The 15,679-nt window shown below is 32.4% G+C and overlaps 1 protein-coding gene and 1 long non-coding RNA gene across 2 annotated transcripts; both read left to right on the top strand.

The window, feature by feature from the left end:
- The first annotated feature begins 2,994 nt into the window (after positions 1-2,994).
- On the top strand, positions 2,995-4,980 carry OZF2 (Zinc finger C-x8-C-x5-C-x3-H type family protein). The gene has a single exon (XM_028200960.2). It carries the CDS (start codon positions 3,455-3,457, stop codon positions 4,481-4,483), a length of 1,029 nt encoding a protein of 342 aa, XP_028056761.2. The 5' UTR covers positions 2,995-3,454; the 3' UTR covers positions 4,484-4,980.
- Positions 4,981-11,148: 6,168 nt separating this feature from the next.
- LOC145806304 (uncharacterized) lies at positions 11,149-14,777 on the top strand. The gene is made up of 3 exons (XR_014349249.1): positions 11,149-11,345; positions 11,450-14,617; positions 14,722-14,777. It is a non-coding gene; the product is annotated as an uncharacterized LOC145806304 (long non-coding RNA).
- Positions 14,778-15,679: the final 902 nt, after the last annotated feature.

Here is a 15,679-nt window from a genome sequence, read left to right as displayed (position 1 = left end):
CTCATCTAACGTAGAGAGAATTTACAAATAGTTATAAAATTTTGACATTATTATATTGAACTGTCCTCTAATTAAGTTAAATTGATTGAAAGTAATGAAAATAGTGTGAAATCACAATTAGGGATGGCTCGCCCCAATTTGCTCTCGGCAAGGGATGACAAACTCATCCCATAGTCATCTCTAGTTGTGGGGTTTAATTTATATATAAGTAGCGATAAATTGAGTCAATTATTTTGGACGATGGAAAAATTTTAAAAGATACAAAACCCAACACATAAATTTAGTATACAACTCACCTAACCCAGTTCAACAGTATTTTCAAGCTTCGAGTGATGGAGTGAGTGAATGTGATTTGTATGAATATACGAGTGTTTTTACACGCCCCTACACAGGGACGGAATCGGAATTTCATTATCGGAGGGGTCAAAAAAAAAATTCACCATATACACAAAATATACATATATGCATAATATGATATATATAAATTATATATACATAAAAAAATTTAAATACCATAGAAGCAATTTCTAATAAGGTCAAGAAGTTTTTTTTGTGTAAAATAGAAAGAAAATTCAAGATGGAAGAAGAATGATATTTTTTTTTTTATACTGGGGGGCCATTTTGTGTATAAAATGATACATATATATATATATATATATATTTTTTTTTTTCAAAATTCAATGGCAAATAATAATTTTCAGAGAAATAGAGAGACCATGGCCCCTCATAGTCTTCTCCTAGTTCCGTCCCTGCCCCTACATAATGTAAATGAACTTAAAATTTAAAGTATGTGTGAATAAATATGCAAAAAAAAAAAAAAAAAACAGTAAATATAAAAAAAAAGGAAAAGAAAAACAAATCACATTTCTATAATGAACTTTTTCTTAAAAATGTATTTCACGTAATTTATTTTTTAAGTACATCTAAATTAAGTATATTTAAACAATAATGATTCATCCCACTAAAAATATCACCACTAATAGCACTAATGCATTAAAAAAGTAAAAAAAAAAAAAATACAACTCCAAGACCAAAATATCACATCATTAATGGCGGGACCCACTGCCACCTAATTAGTGGGAGCACTAATTAGTGCTCCCAAGCATTTTTCATATCTAAAATGTAAAACAAAAAAAGGGTTGATTAGAATGTGAAAATAGTTCACTATAGATAAATAAATAAAATCATAAAAAATAAAAATCCAAAATATAATTTCTGATAATGACAAGAAATTATTAATATTTATTTTATATAGACTCTGTAAATGAATCAAATTGGGGCTTTCGTTTTTATAAAAAATGTTAAAAAATTATTACAAATTGTCATATCACTCATTTTATTTTTTTATATATCTTTTTGTAAAAAAATTAACAAAGAATGTACTAAATAAGCACATTTTTTATTTTTTTTAGTCACATTACTTTTCTATTTTTCTGTATATTTTTCGTAAAAAATCAAAAAATGTATATATTTAGATCATTCCAAACAACCCAGACCTAAGTTAATCCCAAATGAGTTTAGGTATAACTCGGCCTATTTTGGCAATTGGATTAAAAATCAATTTTTTGGCTTTTTTAGATTACATCACTTCTCTATTTTTTTTTTATACGTTTTTTTTAAAAAAAATTAAAAATTAACTTTGAACCTATTTTACTTTTTGACTTTATAAACTTTTAGGAAAAAACGTATAAAAAAAAAATAATATAGTAGAAATAAATTAATAAGCCAATAAATAAATTATTTGAATTGTTGCCAAACTTATGTAAGGTTTCATTTGGAATGTAAGCTGACTTTTTAGTTTTTGGTTATTTGTCTGGGGTTAAAAAAATCTCGTTTGAGATGAATTTTTTGAATTTTTGAATTTTTATGAAAGAAAAAATAATATAATTATGATTTAAATATAATATTTTTAACCTAAAATTAAAAAACTTATTTTATATTGTTATAACTATTTTAACTCCAATCCACCCTAACCCATCACGCCTAACTAGTGGTAAATAATCTTGAACGAATGTTTAGTTTGGCTTTGTTTGGCATTTTTTAAAAAAGTTAAAAAATCATTATCTTATTTAAGTTATATTATCTTATTTAAGTTACATCACCTCTCTATCATATCATTTCAAACCCAACCTACATTTCATAAAAAATTAAAAAAATACACTTATTTAGAACATCCCAAAATACACTTATTTCATTTAAAAGAAAAAATATTCTAAATTCATATTACTAGAATCGTAGTTAAAAAGTATAAATCAGTTACTACTCACATTACAGAATCATTATATATATAAAAAATTATATCAAATAAATTGTTTTATTTTTATTATTTTTTAACTTTTTATTGATAAATTACTTTTTAATTAAATTTCAAAAAAATATATAGATTCATTTTACCCCTTAGAGTTGTTTTGAGTTTAAATTATAAGAATTTTTTATTTATTACAAAAAATAAAATAAAAATATTAAATAATATAACTTAAATAAACTGATAAACTAATAAAATAAACTTTTTTTTAAATGTTTAGATATATTCTAGAAAAAATTATTAGTTGATTTTGAAATATTAAGTGACCATATCTGAAGTAAATCACAAATCTCTATATCTTTTTATATTTTTTAATCACCAAATATAAAATCTTAGGTTCCATTCCTCAATTAATGACAATATCAGCAATAATTTAGAGTTTTAAATAAGGAGTTATAAATCCACCACTAGTAAGGTGAAAATTAAAAAAAAAAAGAAAAAGAAACACAATATTCACTGTGACAGTGATCATTAATAGTGACTTTAATTGGAATTACCAAATATTTTTGTTACAATACATATATGTTATGTTTGATTCACAAGACTAATAGTGAAATATTAATAATCCAATTAAATTAGTGTGGTATTCACTATCTAATTGGATTAATAATCTCATCTCTATCCCATTACTAATAATCCTACAAATTTATTAAATTAATTATCCATTAGATTAAAACAAATATAAAATAATTAAACTCACAAATTAATAATTACAATTCCATACCTTAATCCACTCCATCAAATATAAAGCACCATGTAACGCTAGCATTGGAGCAACCAATAACTTCCCCCATTCCGCTGGCAAGTCCTTCATGCTAAACTACGCCCACCGCCGTTGAAACTCTAGAGCGCGTAAGTTAAAAAAATATGTTTATCCAATTACGGCCACAAAACAGCCCGTCACCAAACCATCCCTCAAAATCCAACCACAACCGTCCACGTACCCTTTTGGTTAATTCACCACAACCATCCACCTGTTCCCCAAGCAAGCCTCTCATTATTTTAACCGCAGTGGAAAATCATAGCTCCTAGTTTTTAAACCTAACTAAAGTTAAAAACTAACTGACCCACGGTTAACTCCCACAACCCCCGCAGTTTATATACCAAACTTCACCGAGTTGGTTTACAGAGACAACACAAACAACGAAGATGATGATAGGAGAGCGAAATCACTTCCCAAATCCGACGGTCCACGTCCCTCCATGGTCTCTCCTTCATGATCCAACGGTTGATAATTGTTTTCAGTACGGTGTAACCAACAATGCCGACGAGTACCCTCCGTACGATGCTCTGGCGGCGCTGTACCGTTACTTGCCGTCAAACGACGTCGATTTGGACTCCGACGAGTTGGTTGGTGAGTCGGATCACGGAGTCGACTCCGATAACTTCAGGATGTTCGAGTTCAAGGTCCGAAAGTGTACCCGAGGCCGATCACACGACTGGACGGAGTGTCCGTTTGCTCATCCGGGGGAGAAAGCCCGCCGGAGAGACCCGAGAAAGTACCACTATTCGGGTACGGCTTGCCCCGAGTTCAGGAAGGGGAATTGTAAGAAGGGTGATGGGTGTGAGTTCGCGCATGGCGTGTTCGAGTGCTGGCTCCACCCGGCTCGGTACCGGACTCAACCCTGTAAGGATGGGTCGAACTGTCGCCGCCGGGTCTGCTTCTTCGCGCACTCGCCGGACCAGCTTCGGGTTCTGAGCTCGAGAACTCCGGGTTTGCCCGAATCGTATGATGGGTCGCCGCAGAGGTTGGCTTTCATGTCGCCGGAGTCTGTTTCGCCTCCGTCGGAGTCGCCGCCGCTGTCGCCGTCGCTGGGTTCGAACTCCATTAACGAAATGGTTCTCTCTCTGCGTCAGTTACAGCTTAACAAGGTCAAATCCATGCCTTCTTCGTGGGGTCTTCAGATGAGTGGGTCTGGTTTCGGGTCACCAAGGTTGTCCATGACCCGACCCACTTTCTGTAGCTCGCCGTCGACTCCGACTATGACCCCGACCCGGAAGGTGATCGGACCGTTTGATCTTGAGGAGGAACCTGTGATGGAGAGGGTAGAGTCGGGTAGGGATCTTAGGGTCAAGATGTTCGAGAAATTAAGCAGGGAGAACCCGCTGGATCGGGCTGAACCGAAACAACCTTCTCCGGGTCCAGATGTTGGGTGGGTCTCTGAGCTGGTAAAGTGAAGTGGGTTCTGGTTCTTGTTCATGATTTTCTTGGGTTGGGTTATTTGGTGATAGATATTTATATATATATATATATATATTTTTCTTATTTTTCTTTTCTTTTTTCTACCTAAATGTGAATATTATGAAAATATATATTAGAGAGAGAGAGAGAGAGAGAGAGAGAGAGGAATATCATTTTGGAAGCAACAATTTGAAGATTTGGAAGTGTACAAGTAGTGGAATCATATCTAAAAAATATGTAGGGATATCTCTTTTTAGGGGAATTTTCTGAGAGATTAAGGAAGGAATTTGGGGAAGACATTTTGTATAGACAGGACTGTGGTCTGCCTAGGAAAGAGGGGGCAGAACATTGGATTTTCCCCTTTTTTCTTTATTTTGGCTCTCTCGCAATAGTATTTATTTTGTGTTGTGATCATCTTCAATTAACTCATTGTATTGTTCAAATTTAATTATGTTCAGTGCCGATATTAATGTAATGGAAATATTTGATCAAATATTTTAAAGTGTTCCTTCATTTTCTTTATTATAACTGCCTCTTTTTTCTTTATTGATCAATTTATTTTCTGTAATCTGTCAAGTCTATATCTCCTGGTTTATAATGGCTAGTGATGCCTATATGTTGCTACAATGTTTGGCATTTTTGTCTAGAGCTCTCTCTTTTTTAGGCTATGTTTGAGACATTACTTTGAGTTAAAACAGTCATATGTGATCAAATTAATTATGTTAGTTAAATAAAATAAAATATCACTTTTAATTTATAATTATTTTATTTTTTATTTTATAAAAGTTAAAAAAATTATGTTAAAACAAGATTTTTTAGTCTCAAAAAATAGTTAAAAAGTTAATTTATGTGTCAATCGTAGTGTTCGTTTGGGATGTGAATTGATTTTTTGACTATTTTAGTTTGAGGTTAAAAAGTTTCGTTCGGAATTAATTTTTTTGATTTTGTGATTTTTGTGAAAGAAAAAATATAATGATTATGAGCTAGATATAATGTTTTATCTTATTGAATTAAAAAAATTATTTTATTTTTTTATAATTATTTTAACCAAAAAGTCTGGGTTGAAACTTTCCCAACGAGCTCGAACGCTGAATGGGGTTTGTATATGTCATTTTGATTTAATTATTTTGTAAAAAAATTAATAAAATAAAAGAAAAATTAATCTAAGGTCCCTTTTCCACTTTTAATAATGATAGAGATCTACAATGTTATTTTATGATGTATAAGGTCTTTCAACCCCAAACTCATATATCATAGAGAAATTTTAAGAATACTTTTATCACATATCACAGAAAAAATAATCATCATCATCAACAACAACAACACTAGAACAATCAACAACAATTACAAAGGGCATCGTCGGTGTAGAAACGGATCTGACACACAAGAGACATTAAATTTGAGATCTGGCAAATCAACAATCAAAACTGAGAGAAATTTTGGATCTGTAGGAGCGTACCACGCGATTCAACAACGGAGCAGTGTTGATGTGACACACAAGAGACATTAAATTTGAGATCTGGCAAATCAACAATCAAAATTGAGAGAAATTTTGGATCTGTAAGAGCGTACCACGCGATTCAACAACGGAGCAGTGTCGATGAGTCTCCACAAGTCCAACTCGTTCTCGCACTGGTTCAGTAACAACGCTTTGAAGTCGAAGTCAAACCTAGGGTGGAATCTAGTGGGGTAAGGTACACTAAATTCATAGAAAAATTTATAATTTTTATTATTAAAAATTATAAAATGTACTATTAATTTAAAATTATTTTTAAAAACTTACATTGATTTATAATTTTTTCAATAAGAAATGCAAAATTTGTATATTCTAAATAGTCAAAATAAAAATTAAAGTTGTAGTTGCACAAACAATCAAGATTCTTCTTTCTTACATGCTATGCCAAAAAAAAAAAAAAAAAAAAAAAGAAGAAGGGTGAAGAGTGTGATTCATTTTTAATTGTGTTCTGTTGGATGCACAAACAAATTTGGACCACACGTTTTTGTTGGAGAAAATGTTTGTCTCCCTCGAGATAATAATTCAATGTATGTCTACATCTAAGCGACAGTGAGACACTGATTTTCTCTTAAAACTCGTTTCGGACGTTGATTATTTTAGTTAGTTTAGTTATTTTAATTTGATTTTATGAAAAAATAATTTTTTTTTATAATTAATTTGATAATTGTGAAAGAAATTATAAAATGATTATGTTTTGGTATGCGATATTTTGTATTATTGACTATTTTAATTTATTTTATCTTTATTAATTTTATTTTTTTTTCAAAATTATCTTTCCAAACCGGGCCTAGAAAATGTCTCATATTTTAGCTGTTTTGGTGTCGTTATTTTTTAATAGGGGATTCATAATTTTCTAAATCACAAAGAGCAATTTGTATTTTAAATAAATTTTAAAAAATATGTTTATTCTTAAATTTAAAAATAATGCCTATTTTGAAAAGTGATTTATAAGTCAATTTATTAATTTTTTGATTTATTTAACTGATATCACCTCTTTAAATTTTATATGACTTTCCATAATAAATAAATAAAAAAATTATTTATTTAACACTTTCTAAAATCATCCTAATAAGTTTATCAATTTTTAACTTAAAATATAATGCACCAAATATACATGTTATTTGTTTGGACATAGGCTTGGAAATGTGATAAAATTCTGATTTCCCATCCAATACTGGTGGAGCATAGAAGTACAGTAATGGGAAGGAAAGAAAAATCTCTGACAATGAAAACATGGTGTCCTGGTGGAGTTCAGATCCCCTCCTTGAGCCTCTTCCTTCATTCCCTCCTTGCACGGGCCTTCGGGTCCACTTTGAGGCCCAGTTTTGATAATCCGAACTGTTCATATTTTTAGATTTATTCATTATATTATACCTGTAAAAAATTAAGTTGATCGGATATCAAAAAAGTATGCGTTCAGAAAATTGGGACTACAAACTATTTTTTAATAAACAGTTTTCCGAACACATACTTTATGATATTCGATCAACTTGATTTTTTACAGGTATGATATACTGAATAAATCTAAAAATATGAACGGTTCGGATTATCAAAATTGGGCCTCAAAGTGGGCCCGAAGGCTCTGCAAAAAGAGAATGAAAGACCGAAATGAAGGGGAGGATCCCAATTCGTCATGGTGTGGCATGTTATTTGTTTGGACATAGGCTTGGAAATGTGAGAAAAATCTGAATTCCCATCCAATACGGGTGGAACATAGAAGGAATGGGAAGAAAAGAAAAATCTCTGACAATGAAAACACGATATCATGGTGTGGCGTGGTGTGTTGAAAAGTTATTAGTTGATTTTAAAGCACATCAAATATGACTCTGAAGATATTGTGATTAATAGAATAAGTAAAACTTATAATTTTATATTAAGTAATTAAATAATAACACGAGAGTTAACGTATTCTTAAACTATTGTGATTAATAGAATACGTAAAATTTATAATTTTATATTAATACTGTTTTTGATTCGAAGATTTAAGAAATAATTTAAAAAAATATATATAAAAAGTAGATGAAATGTGAATAAAACATATTTACATTTTACTTAATTTTACATCGTCTTTTTTTTTTTTAATTTTTTTTTTCTAAATCTTTCAATCAAACACAACATCTATCTATATATTAAGAAAAATAGGGTTTATAACCCCAAGCTTTGTGGGAGTTCTAATGTCCTAATCTAAATTTCTTGATTTTTTTGATTTTAAAAAAAAAAAGCCTCAGCATTTATTCATTTTGTCAAAATCTCTTGATCAGCATTAATTAATTTTTTTCAATCAACATGTCATTCCACATGTCTGCATTTATTGATTTAGTCAAAATCTCCTTATCAGCATTTAAAATTCTCTCATACAAATAATTATAGATACAATCCATGCATAGTTATTGTAGTACATTTTTTAACTTTTTTCATACACTATGATTAGTGATAAGATTGTTAAATTATTTTTATAAAAAATCTTAAAAAAACATAACTTAAATATTAAAAAAAATCTAAAACAAATATAAATATCTATAATTATTCCGTACATAGCACGGGTTAGTAAGTAATTAAATAACAACAAGAAACGTAATGTATTGCAATTGATGAAAAATATTGCCACACTTGGGGTTGTTTGAGATGCTCTAAATAAGTGTACTTTTTGATTTTTTATACAGTATGAATTGGGTATGGGTTGAATTTGAAATGATATGATAAAGAAGTGATGTGACTTAAATAAAATGATATGATAAATAGAATAATAACTTTTTGACTTTTTAATTTTTTTTAAAAAAAAGTATGGCTTCTGTCCAGTCCGGGATCGGACTAGACCGTGCTGTTGGGCTCGTGGGGGCCCACTATGGGTCCCGTTTTGATAATCTGAACCGTTCAGTGTGTAGAACTCATCGAGTACTATATGCCTGTAAAAAATTACGTTGATTGGATATCGATAGCTATATGATCAAATCAGTTTTGTATTAAAAAAATTAGACGGTGAACAAATTAACAGTACACAAAAAACTGTTTTGATCACATAACTATCGATATCCGATCAAAATGATTTTTTACAGGCATATTGTACTCGACGATTTCTACATATTAAACGATTCAGATTATCAAAAAGAAACCTATAATAAATCTTACAGACTAAACAGTACGATCCAATCCGATCCCAAACTGGACAGAAGCCATACCCTTCAAAAAAAAAAATGAGAAAATAATTTTTCGTCGTGTGAGGTTGTGGTTTTTGTGAAGACATCCCCTGCTTTATTGAGAATTGGGATCCTCCCTTTGAGTCCCCTCCTTAATTCCCTCCTTGCAGGGGCCTTCGGGTCCACTTTGAGGCCCAGTTTTGATAATCCGAACCGTTAATATTTTTAGATTTATTCAGTATATCATACCTGTAAAAAATCAAATTGATCGAATATCATAAAGTATGTGTTCGGAAAATTGTTTATTAAAAAATAGTTTGTAGTCCCAATTTTCTAAACGCATACTTTCTGATATCCGATCAACTTGATTTTTTACAGGTATAATATACTGAATAAATCTAAAAATATGAACGGTTCGGATTATCAAAACTGGGCCTCAAAGTAGACCCGAAGGCCCCTACAAGGAGGGAATTAAGGAGGGGCTCAAGGAGGGGATCTGGACTCCTTTATTGATCCTACTTAAACCCTTGTGCACGCAACCTGTACAAAGTTTCTGACATCGGCATAAACTTAGGAAAAATCACAACACAGTGGAGAAAAAAAGAATTACAAAAATATTCAATGCGTTTAGTTTTTTTTTGGATTTAATTTTTTGAAAATTAAGTATTTTATTTTTTATGTTTTGTTATTTTTAATGAATATTTTTAAAATAATTTTTTAAATATTTTTTTAAATGTATTTTAATTATATGTAACTAAAAAATAAAATATTTTTAAAAAAATAATTTAAAAAATTAGTAAATACATAAGAATATGAAAAATATATTTAATTTTTGTATTTTTGGTATGCAATGAACTTTTTTTTAAAAAATTATACTTTTAAGTGTGTTTATTTAAGGTGTATCTAAAAATTTAAAAAATTGTTTAAACTATTAAAAAAAATTTAGTGAAAATAAAAATATATAAAAAATAAAAAAAATAATTTTTTTTGAAAAGTGAATTTTAGAAACCAAAACCAAGCAGAGTGATTGGGGTTGCAATTCAATTTAAGCTGGGAGTATAAGTTAAAAGTTATGGGGTTGATTTAGGCCAAGTTTGGTATAACCTAAATAATACAAAAAGTCAAAAAGTCACTATCCTATTTAAGTAATATCATCTTATTTAAATCACATCACCTCTCTAACACATCACATCAAACTCAACCCAAACCCAATCCATATAATCCAACAAGTCAAAAAGTACACTTTTTTAAAACATCCCAAACCAACCCTTATTTTCAGAGGTAGGTTGAGTGAATTGTTAGTGAAAAGATTATTAGTAAAAGAATTGTTCGTGAGTGAATTAAGAAAAATTGTGTTTGTTTAATAACTAATGCAGTAGCAATAATCCCTATTTATTTAGAGAGACAAAAGTAAAACTAATCACATAAAGTTCTATAAATATCATTGTTTCATTACTATCAAATTTAGACTTATACCAACTAATAAATGCATTACATGTTTTAATATTAAAAATATATTTTATAAATATTAAAATTATATTTTAATATTAAAAATTAGATTTCATAAATATATATATTTTTGGTATAAATATTATTAAAATATTATATTTTTATATTAAAAATTATTTTTATATTAAATTATTTTTATATAAAGAATGGTGGAGTAAAAAATGATAGAATAATTAAAACAAGAATAATGTTTTAGAGCACTAAATTAGGAGCTCTAGAGTATTACTAATGATGTGGCACAGTGGTCCCCACCAAAGTGATGTGATGTTTTGGCTTGAGTTTGTTTTTTTTTTTTTTAAGCTCATTAGAGTTATTAGTGGTCCAAAAATTAGTGGGATGAATCACCACTCTTAAAACAATGATAGAGAAAAGACTATATTAATCAAGTAGAGTAAATAAATTAGGTAGGATAGTAGAAAACAAAATAGTAAATCCCCCCTCAACCCAAAATAATAATAATAATAATAATAAATCTCCCTCTAATCGCAGTAGATTGTTTTTTGTAAGAAATAATGTATAGAGAAAGAGAGAGAGAATAAATTGTATGTATTATTGATTGATATATAGATATGTTACAATGATTCCTATATATAGAAGAGTAGGTGGTAGTAGGTGGTAGGTGAAGTAGGTGAAGTGGAGGTGGTAGTGGTATAGTGGGTTAGGTTTAGTGGAGTAGGTGAAGTGGAGGTGATAGTGGTGTAGTGGGTTAGGTTTAGTGGAGTAGGTGAGGTGGTAGTGGTATAGTGGGTTAGGTTTAGTGGAGTAGGTGAAGTGGAGGTGATAGTGGTGTAGTGGGTTAGGTTTAGTGGAGTAGGTGAGGTGGTAGTGGTGTAGTGGGTGGATTTTAACAGCCCCCCGCAAACTCAAAGGGGATAGGAACTAACCAACTTGAGTTTGGAGAGAGTAACAAAACAAGAAAATACATAAAAATAAAAGAGGATAAGAGACACTGTATGGTCGTGTCAGACCATTGGTGAAGACACTGGATGGTGGTGTCATAACGTTGTAGAGGACACTGTATGGGGGTGTCATAACCATGTAGAGGACACTGTATGGTGGTGTCATAACGTTGTAGAGGACACTGTATGGGGGTGTCATAACCATGTAGAGGACACTGTATGGTGGTGTCATAACGGTGTAGAGGACACTGGATGGCGGTGTCAGACCGATGTAGAAGACAGTTTATGGGGTCATGTCGGACCGTTGTAGCAGACAATGTTGTGACAGTTGTGGTGACAGTTTACGGAGTCTTGCTGGACCCTTGTAGAAACTAACCGGAATCAATGTCGGGACAGTTTACAGAGTCTTGTCGGACCCATGAAGGAGCTAACCGGAATCAATGTCGGGACAGTTTACAGAGTCTTGTCGGACCCTTGTAGAAATTAACCGGAAACAATGTCGGGACAGTTTACAGAGTTTTGTCGGACCCTTGTAGAAACTAACCGGAATCTATGTCGGGACAATTTACAGAGTCTTGTCGGACCCTTGTAGAAACTAACCGGAATCTATGTCGGGACAGTTTACAGAGTCTTGTCGGACCCTTAAAGGAGCTAACCCTCAAAAGGTGTGCCCAATCTTTCAAAAGGCGTGCCATCAAAAGGCGTGCCCAATCCATAAAAAGGCGTGCCATCAAAAGGCGTGCCCAATCCATAAAAAGACGTGCCATCAAAAGGCGCGCCAGACACGCGGCGATGCACGTGATCGACAGTGCGCGTGTCGGCCTCTTCGTCATGTGCTATATAAATGAAGGCGGAGGCTGAGAGAACATATGGAAATCAAACCAGTCTGAAACCTCTGAAAAACTCTTCGTGGGCTGAGAGAGATACACTGGTAACACTCTGTAAACACTCTGTAACCAACCCATCTCTGAAACACTCAGCAACCATAACATGGCCTCTTCTTCCCGTCCAGCTACCCAGAACATGGCCTCCTCTTCCCGTGGTCTGCTTACGCTCTTTCCAGAACTGAACGAGTCCACAAGAGAAATAACTGGTGCGGTGGCCAGTGAACCCCAACCAAACACTTCTGGGTTTGCTCCTTTGAACTTTCCGATGCGGTCGGTGGAGCAAAAAATGGCGGTGCAAACTGATATTGAGGCCAATCAGTATACTCTGAAGTCATGTGTGGAAACCATGACGGCGGTCACAAACTTGTCGCACCGGCTGCAGAGCAGGACAAATGAAGTGCAACAGTTAAACTCCCAGCTGGCGCTGCTCCAACGCATGTATAAGGATGCGCGAGCAGAGATAAGCGTGCTAAAGACGGAAAACAAGGAGCTGAAGCGGAAGGCCACCGTGATGTTCCGTTTTGGAGGTCCACCATATGCTGCAGTGGAGGAGTATGGGGGAGTGAACGTGCTCGGTGGACAAGGAAACACGGAGGCAACACCGGCAAGGGCCGTCCAAGACGGAGGCAAGAAGAAGAGACCGGCGGAATAGGCGAGAAGAAAAATCCCACTGTTCCGATTTGTGTTGGTTGTGTTTTGTTTTGTTTTGTGTTTTTTTATTTTTATTTTATTTTTATTTTATTTTATTTTTTTTATGGTGTAAAATGCTGATCGGGGTTGATCCCCGGCATGAAGAAATGACAAGTTTGTAAAATGTTGTTTTTTTTTTTGTTTTTTTTTTGTTTTTTTTTGTTTTTGTTTTTGTTTTGGGAGTGTTTTGTTGAAAAAATAAAAATAAAATGAAAGAAAATAAGGGAGAAAGAAAATAGATAAAAAATATTTATAGATGGATTATATGAAAAACATCAGTGCGATTGTTTCAAAATAAAGTGGGGTATTTAAAAAAGAGGAAAAGTGATTTGGAAAAAATAGATAAAAATAAGTGATTTTTGAAATCAAATGGAGGAGAGAGAGGGACAAACCCATGTGATAAAGTGGAGAGAGAGTCGGTGAGTGGGGTGCAAAAGGTGAAGGAGAAATGATGGATTGAAAATGGTTTGGGTCAAAAGTGGACACTGTTAGTGGGGAACATGAGTGCATTGATTATTTGATATAATAATAATAATAATAAAAATAAAAAGTTAGAACAGTTGGAGAGAATGAGTGGAGTATGGTAAGGGTTTCATCCAAAGCCAAAATTCCTGCAGCGAATCACTTCGCAAATCCTAGCATGAGCTTTTTCTCTTTCCAGGCTTATTCATGAATTTCCTGGTGATTTCAAGAGCCTCTGGTGGCATTGTGGCAGAGAACACCCCAACCTGGATTTTGGGTGGCAGCAACTGAGAACACCCCAACCTGGATTTTGGGTGGCAGCAACTGGAAAATATCATAGATCTGATTTTTAAAAACCTCGTGACAGCATTTCATCAGCTTCATCCAAGACAAACATTTTGATGCAAACAGGGCGAAGTGATTGTCTCCGCAACATGTCAAACACACGACCAGGAGTACCAACAACAACATGAACCCCACTGGAGAGAATGCGCTGATCTTCGCGCACACTAGTCCCTCCAACACAAGCATGACCCTTCACACTTTGCTGGGCAAGTTCAAGAGTGGGTGGAAGAACCAAAGCTTGGCACTCAACCAAGCTATAATCTAGCTGCTGCAGAATTCCAGAGCAGAATGTTGCAGTGTTTCCAGTTCCAGACTGTCTCGTCATATGAGGTGAAGAATTCTTCTCCATCAGCCTCACACATGACTACAGTTGCACAAATCTTTGTTGATTTTATTAGCGGAATAGGTTGAGGTCCGGCGGGCGGCTAAGGTGAGGTTGCCGCCCGCCGGGGAAGCGAAAATACTAGGTTTTAAACCAGCTCTGATACCATGTAATAAATAATGTATAGAGAAAGAGAGAGAGAATAAATTGTATGTATTATTGATTGATATATAGATATGTTACAATGATTCCTATATATAGAAGAGTAGGTGGTAGTAGGTGGTAGGTGGAGTAGGTGAAGTGGAGGTGGTAGTGGTATAGTGGGTTAGGTTTAGTGGAGTAGGTGAAGTGGAGGTGATAGTGGTGTAGTGGGTTAGGTTTAGTGGAGTAGGTGAGGTGGTAGTGGTATAGTGGGTTAGGTTTAGTGGAGTAGGTGAAGTGGAGGTGATAGTGGTGTAGTGGGTTAGGTTTAGTGGAGTAGGTGAGGTGGTAGTGGTGTAGTGGGTGGATTTTAACATTTTTCTAATACCATCTCTCATATGGGAATACTAATCCTATCCATAGAGGCCTTTCATAATCCCAAGATATTGAAAATCCCATTTCACATTTTGTAAATAAACACAATATGTATATTCTTCGCATCTATCCTAATTCAATCTCATCTTCTATAACTCAAAACATACAACCCTTGGAATGCACCTTCCATATTTGTGAGATATATATATATATATATATATTACCCAACCTCCACTTGACAGTAAAGACACTAGGCATGGCAACCATCTCACCTTGTTTGGTTTATATTGGTTGTGGTTGATTTAATTTTAAGAACAATTTTTTGAGAGTTCATAATTCAAAATTTATCTAGTTTAAAAAAAAATTAAATTATTTTTAATCATTTTTTCTCTCACACTCATTTATTCAACTAATAAAAAATTATCAGTCATCCCAAACTATAAAACTCCAACTATAAAATTACAAAACTATTTCTAAAATATAAAACCAAACAAAATTTTAAAATTTGAAAACTCTTTTAAAAACTAATCTTTGGATATTGAGTTTTCTATTTTTCGTATTTCTTTATTTTTAGTGAATTTTTTAAAATTTTTATGTAATTTTTTTATTTTTTAGATACACCTAATCTAAATACACTTAAAAAGTATAATATTTATAAAAAAAAACAAAAAACAAAAACACTTTAAAATTCACAATATACAAAAAACACAACAAAAAAAAAAATGAAAAATTAGTAAATTTTTATATTTTATTGTATTCAATGAACTTTTTAAAAAAAATTATACAAATTCTATACTTTTTTAAATATATCAAGATTAAGTAGATCTACAAAGTAAGAAAATTTGATTAAAATATTTTAAAAAATCACTAAAAATACAAAAATATGAATTTAAAACTCAAAAATGTTTT

Source organism: Camellia sinensis, chromosome 13, assembly GCF_055761805.1.
Source record: "Camellia sinensis isolate YWXY chromosome 13, ASM5576180v1, whole genome shotgun sequence".
Lineage (NCBI taxonomy): Eukaryota > Viridiplantae > Streptophyta > Magnoliopsida > Ericales > Theaceae > Camellia > Camellia sinensis.
This window is presented reverse-complemented; position numbering and strand designations above follow the sequence as displayed.

Excerpts from the sequence above, each read along its gene's own strand:
- OZF2 (XM_028200960.2), top strand. The coding sequence starts at position 3,455 with ATGATGATAGGAGAGCGAAATCACTTCCCAAATCCGACGGTCCACGTC.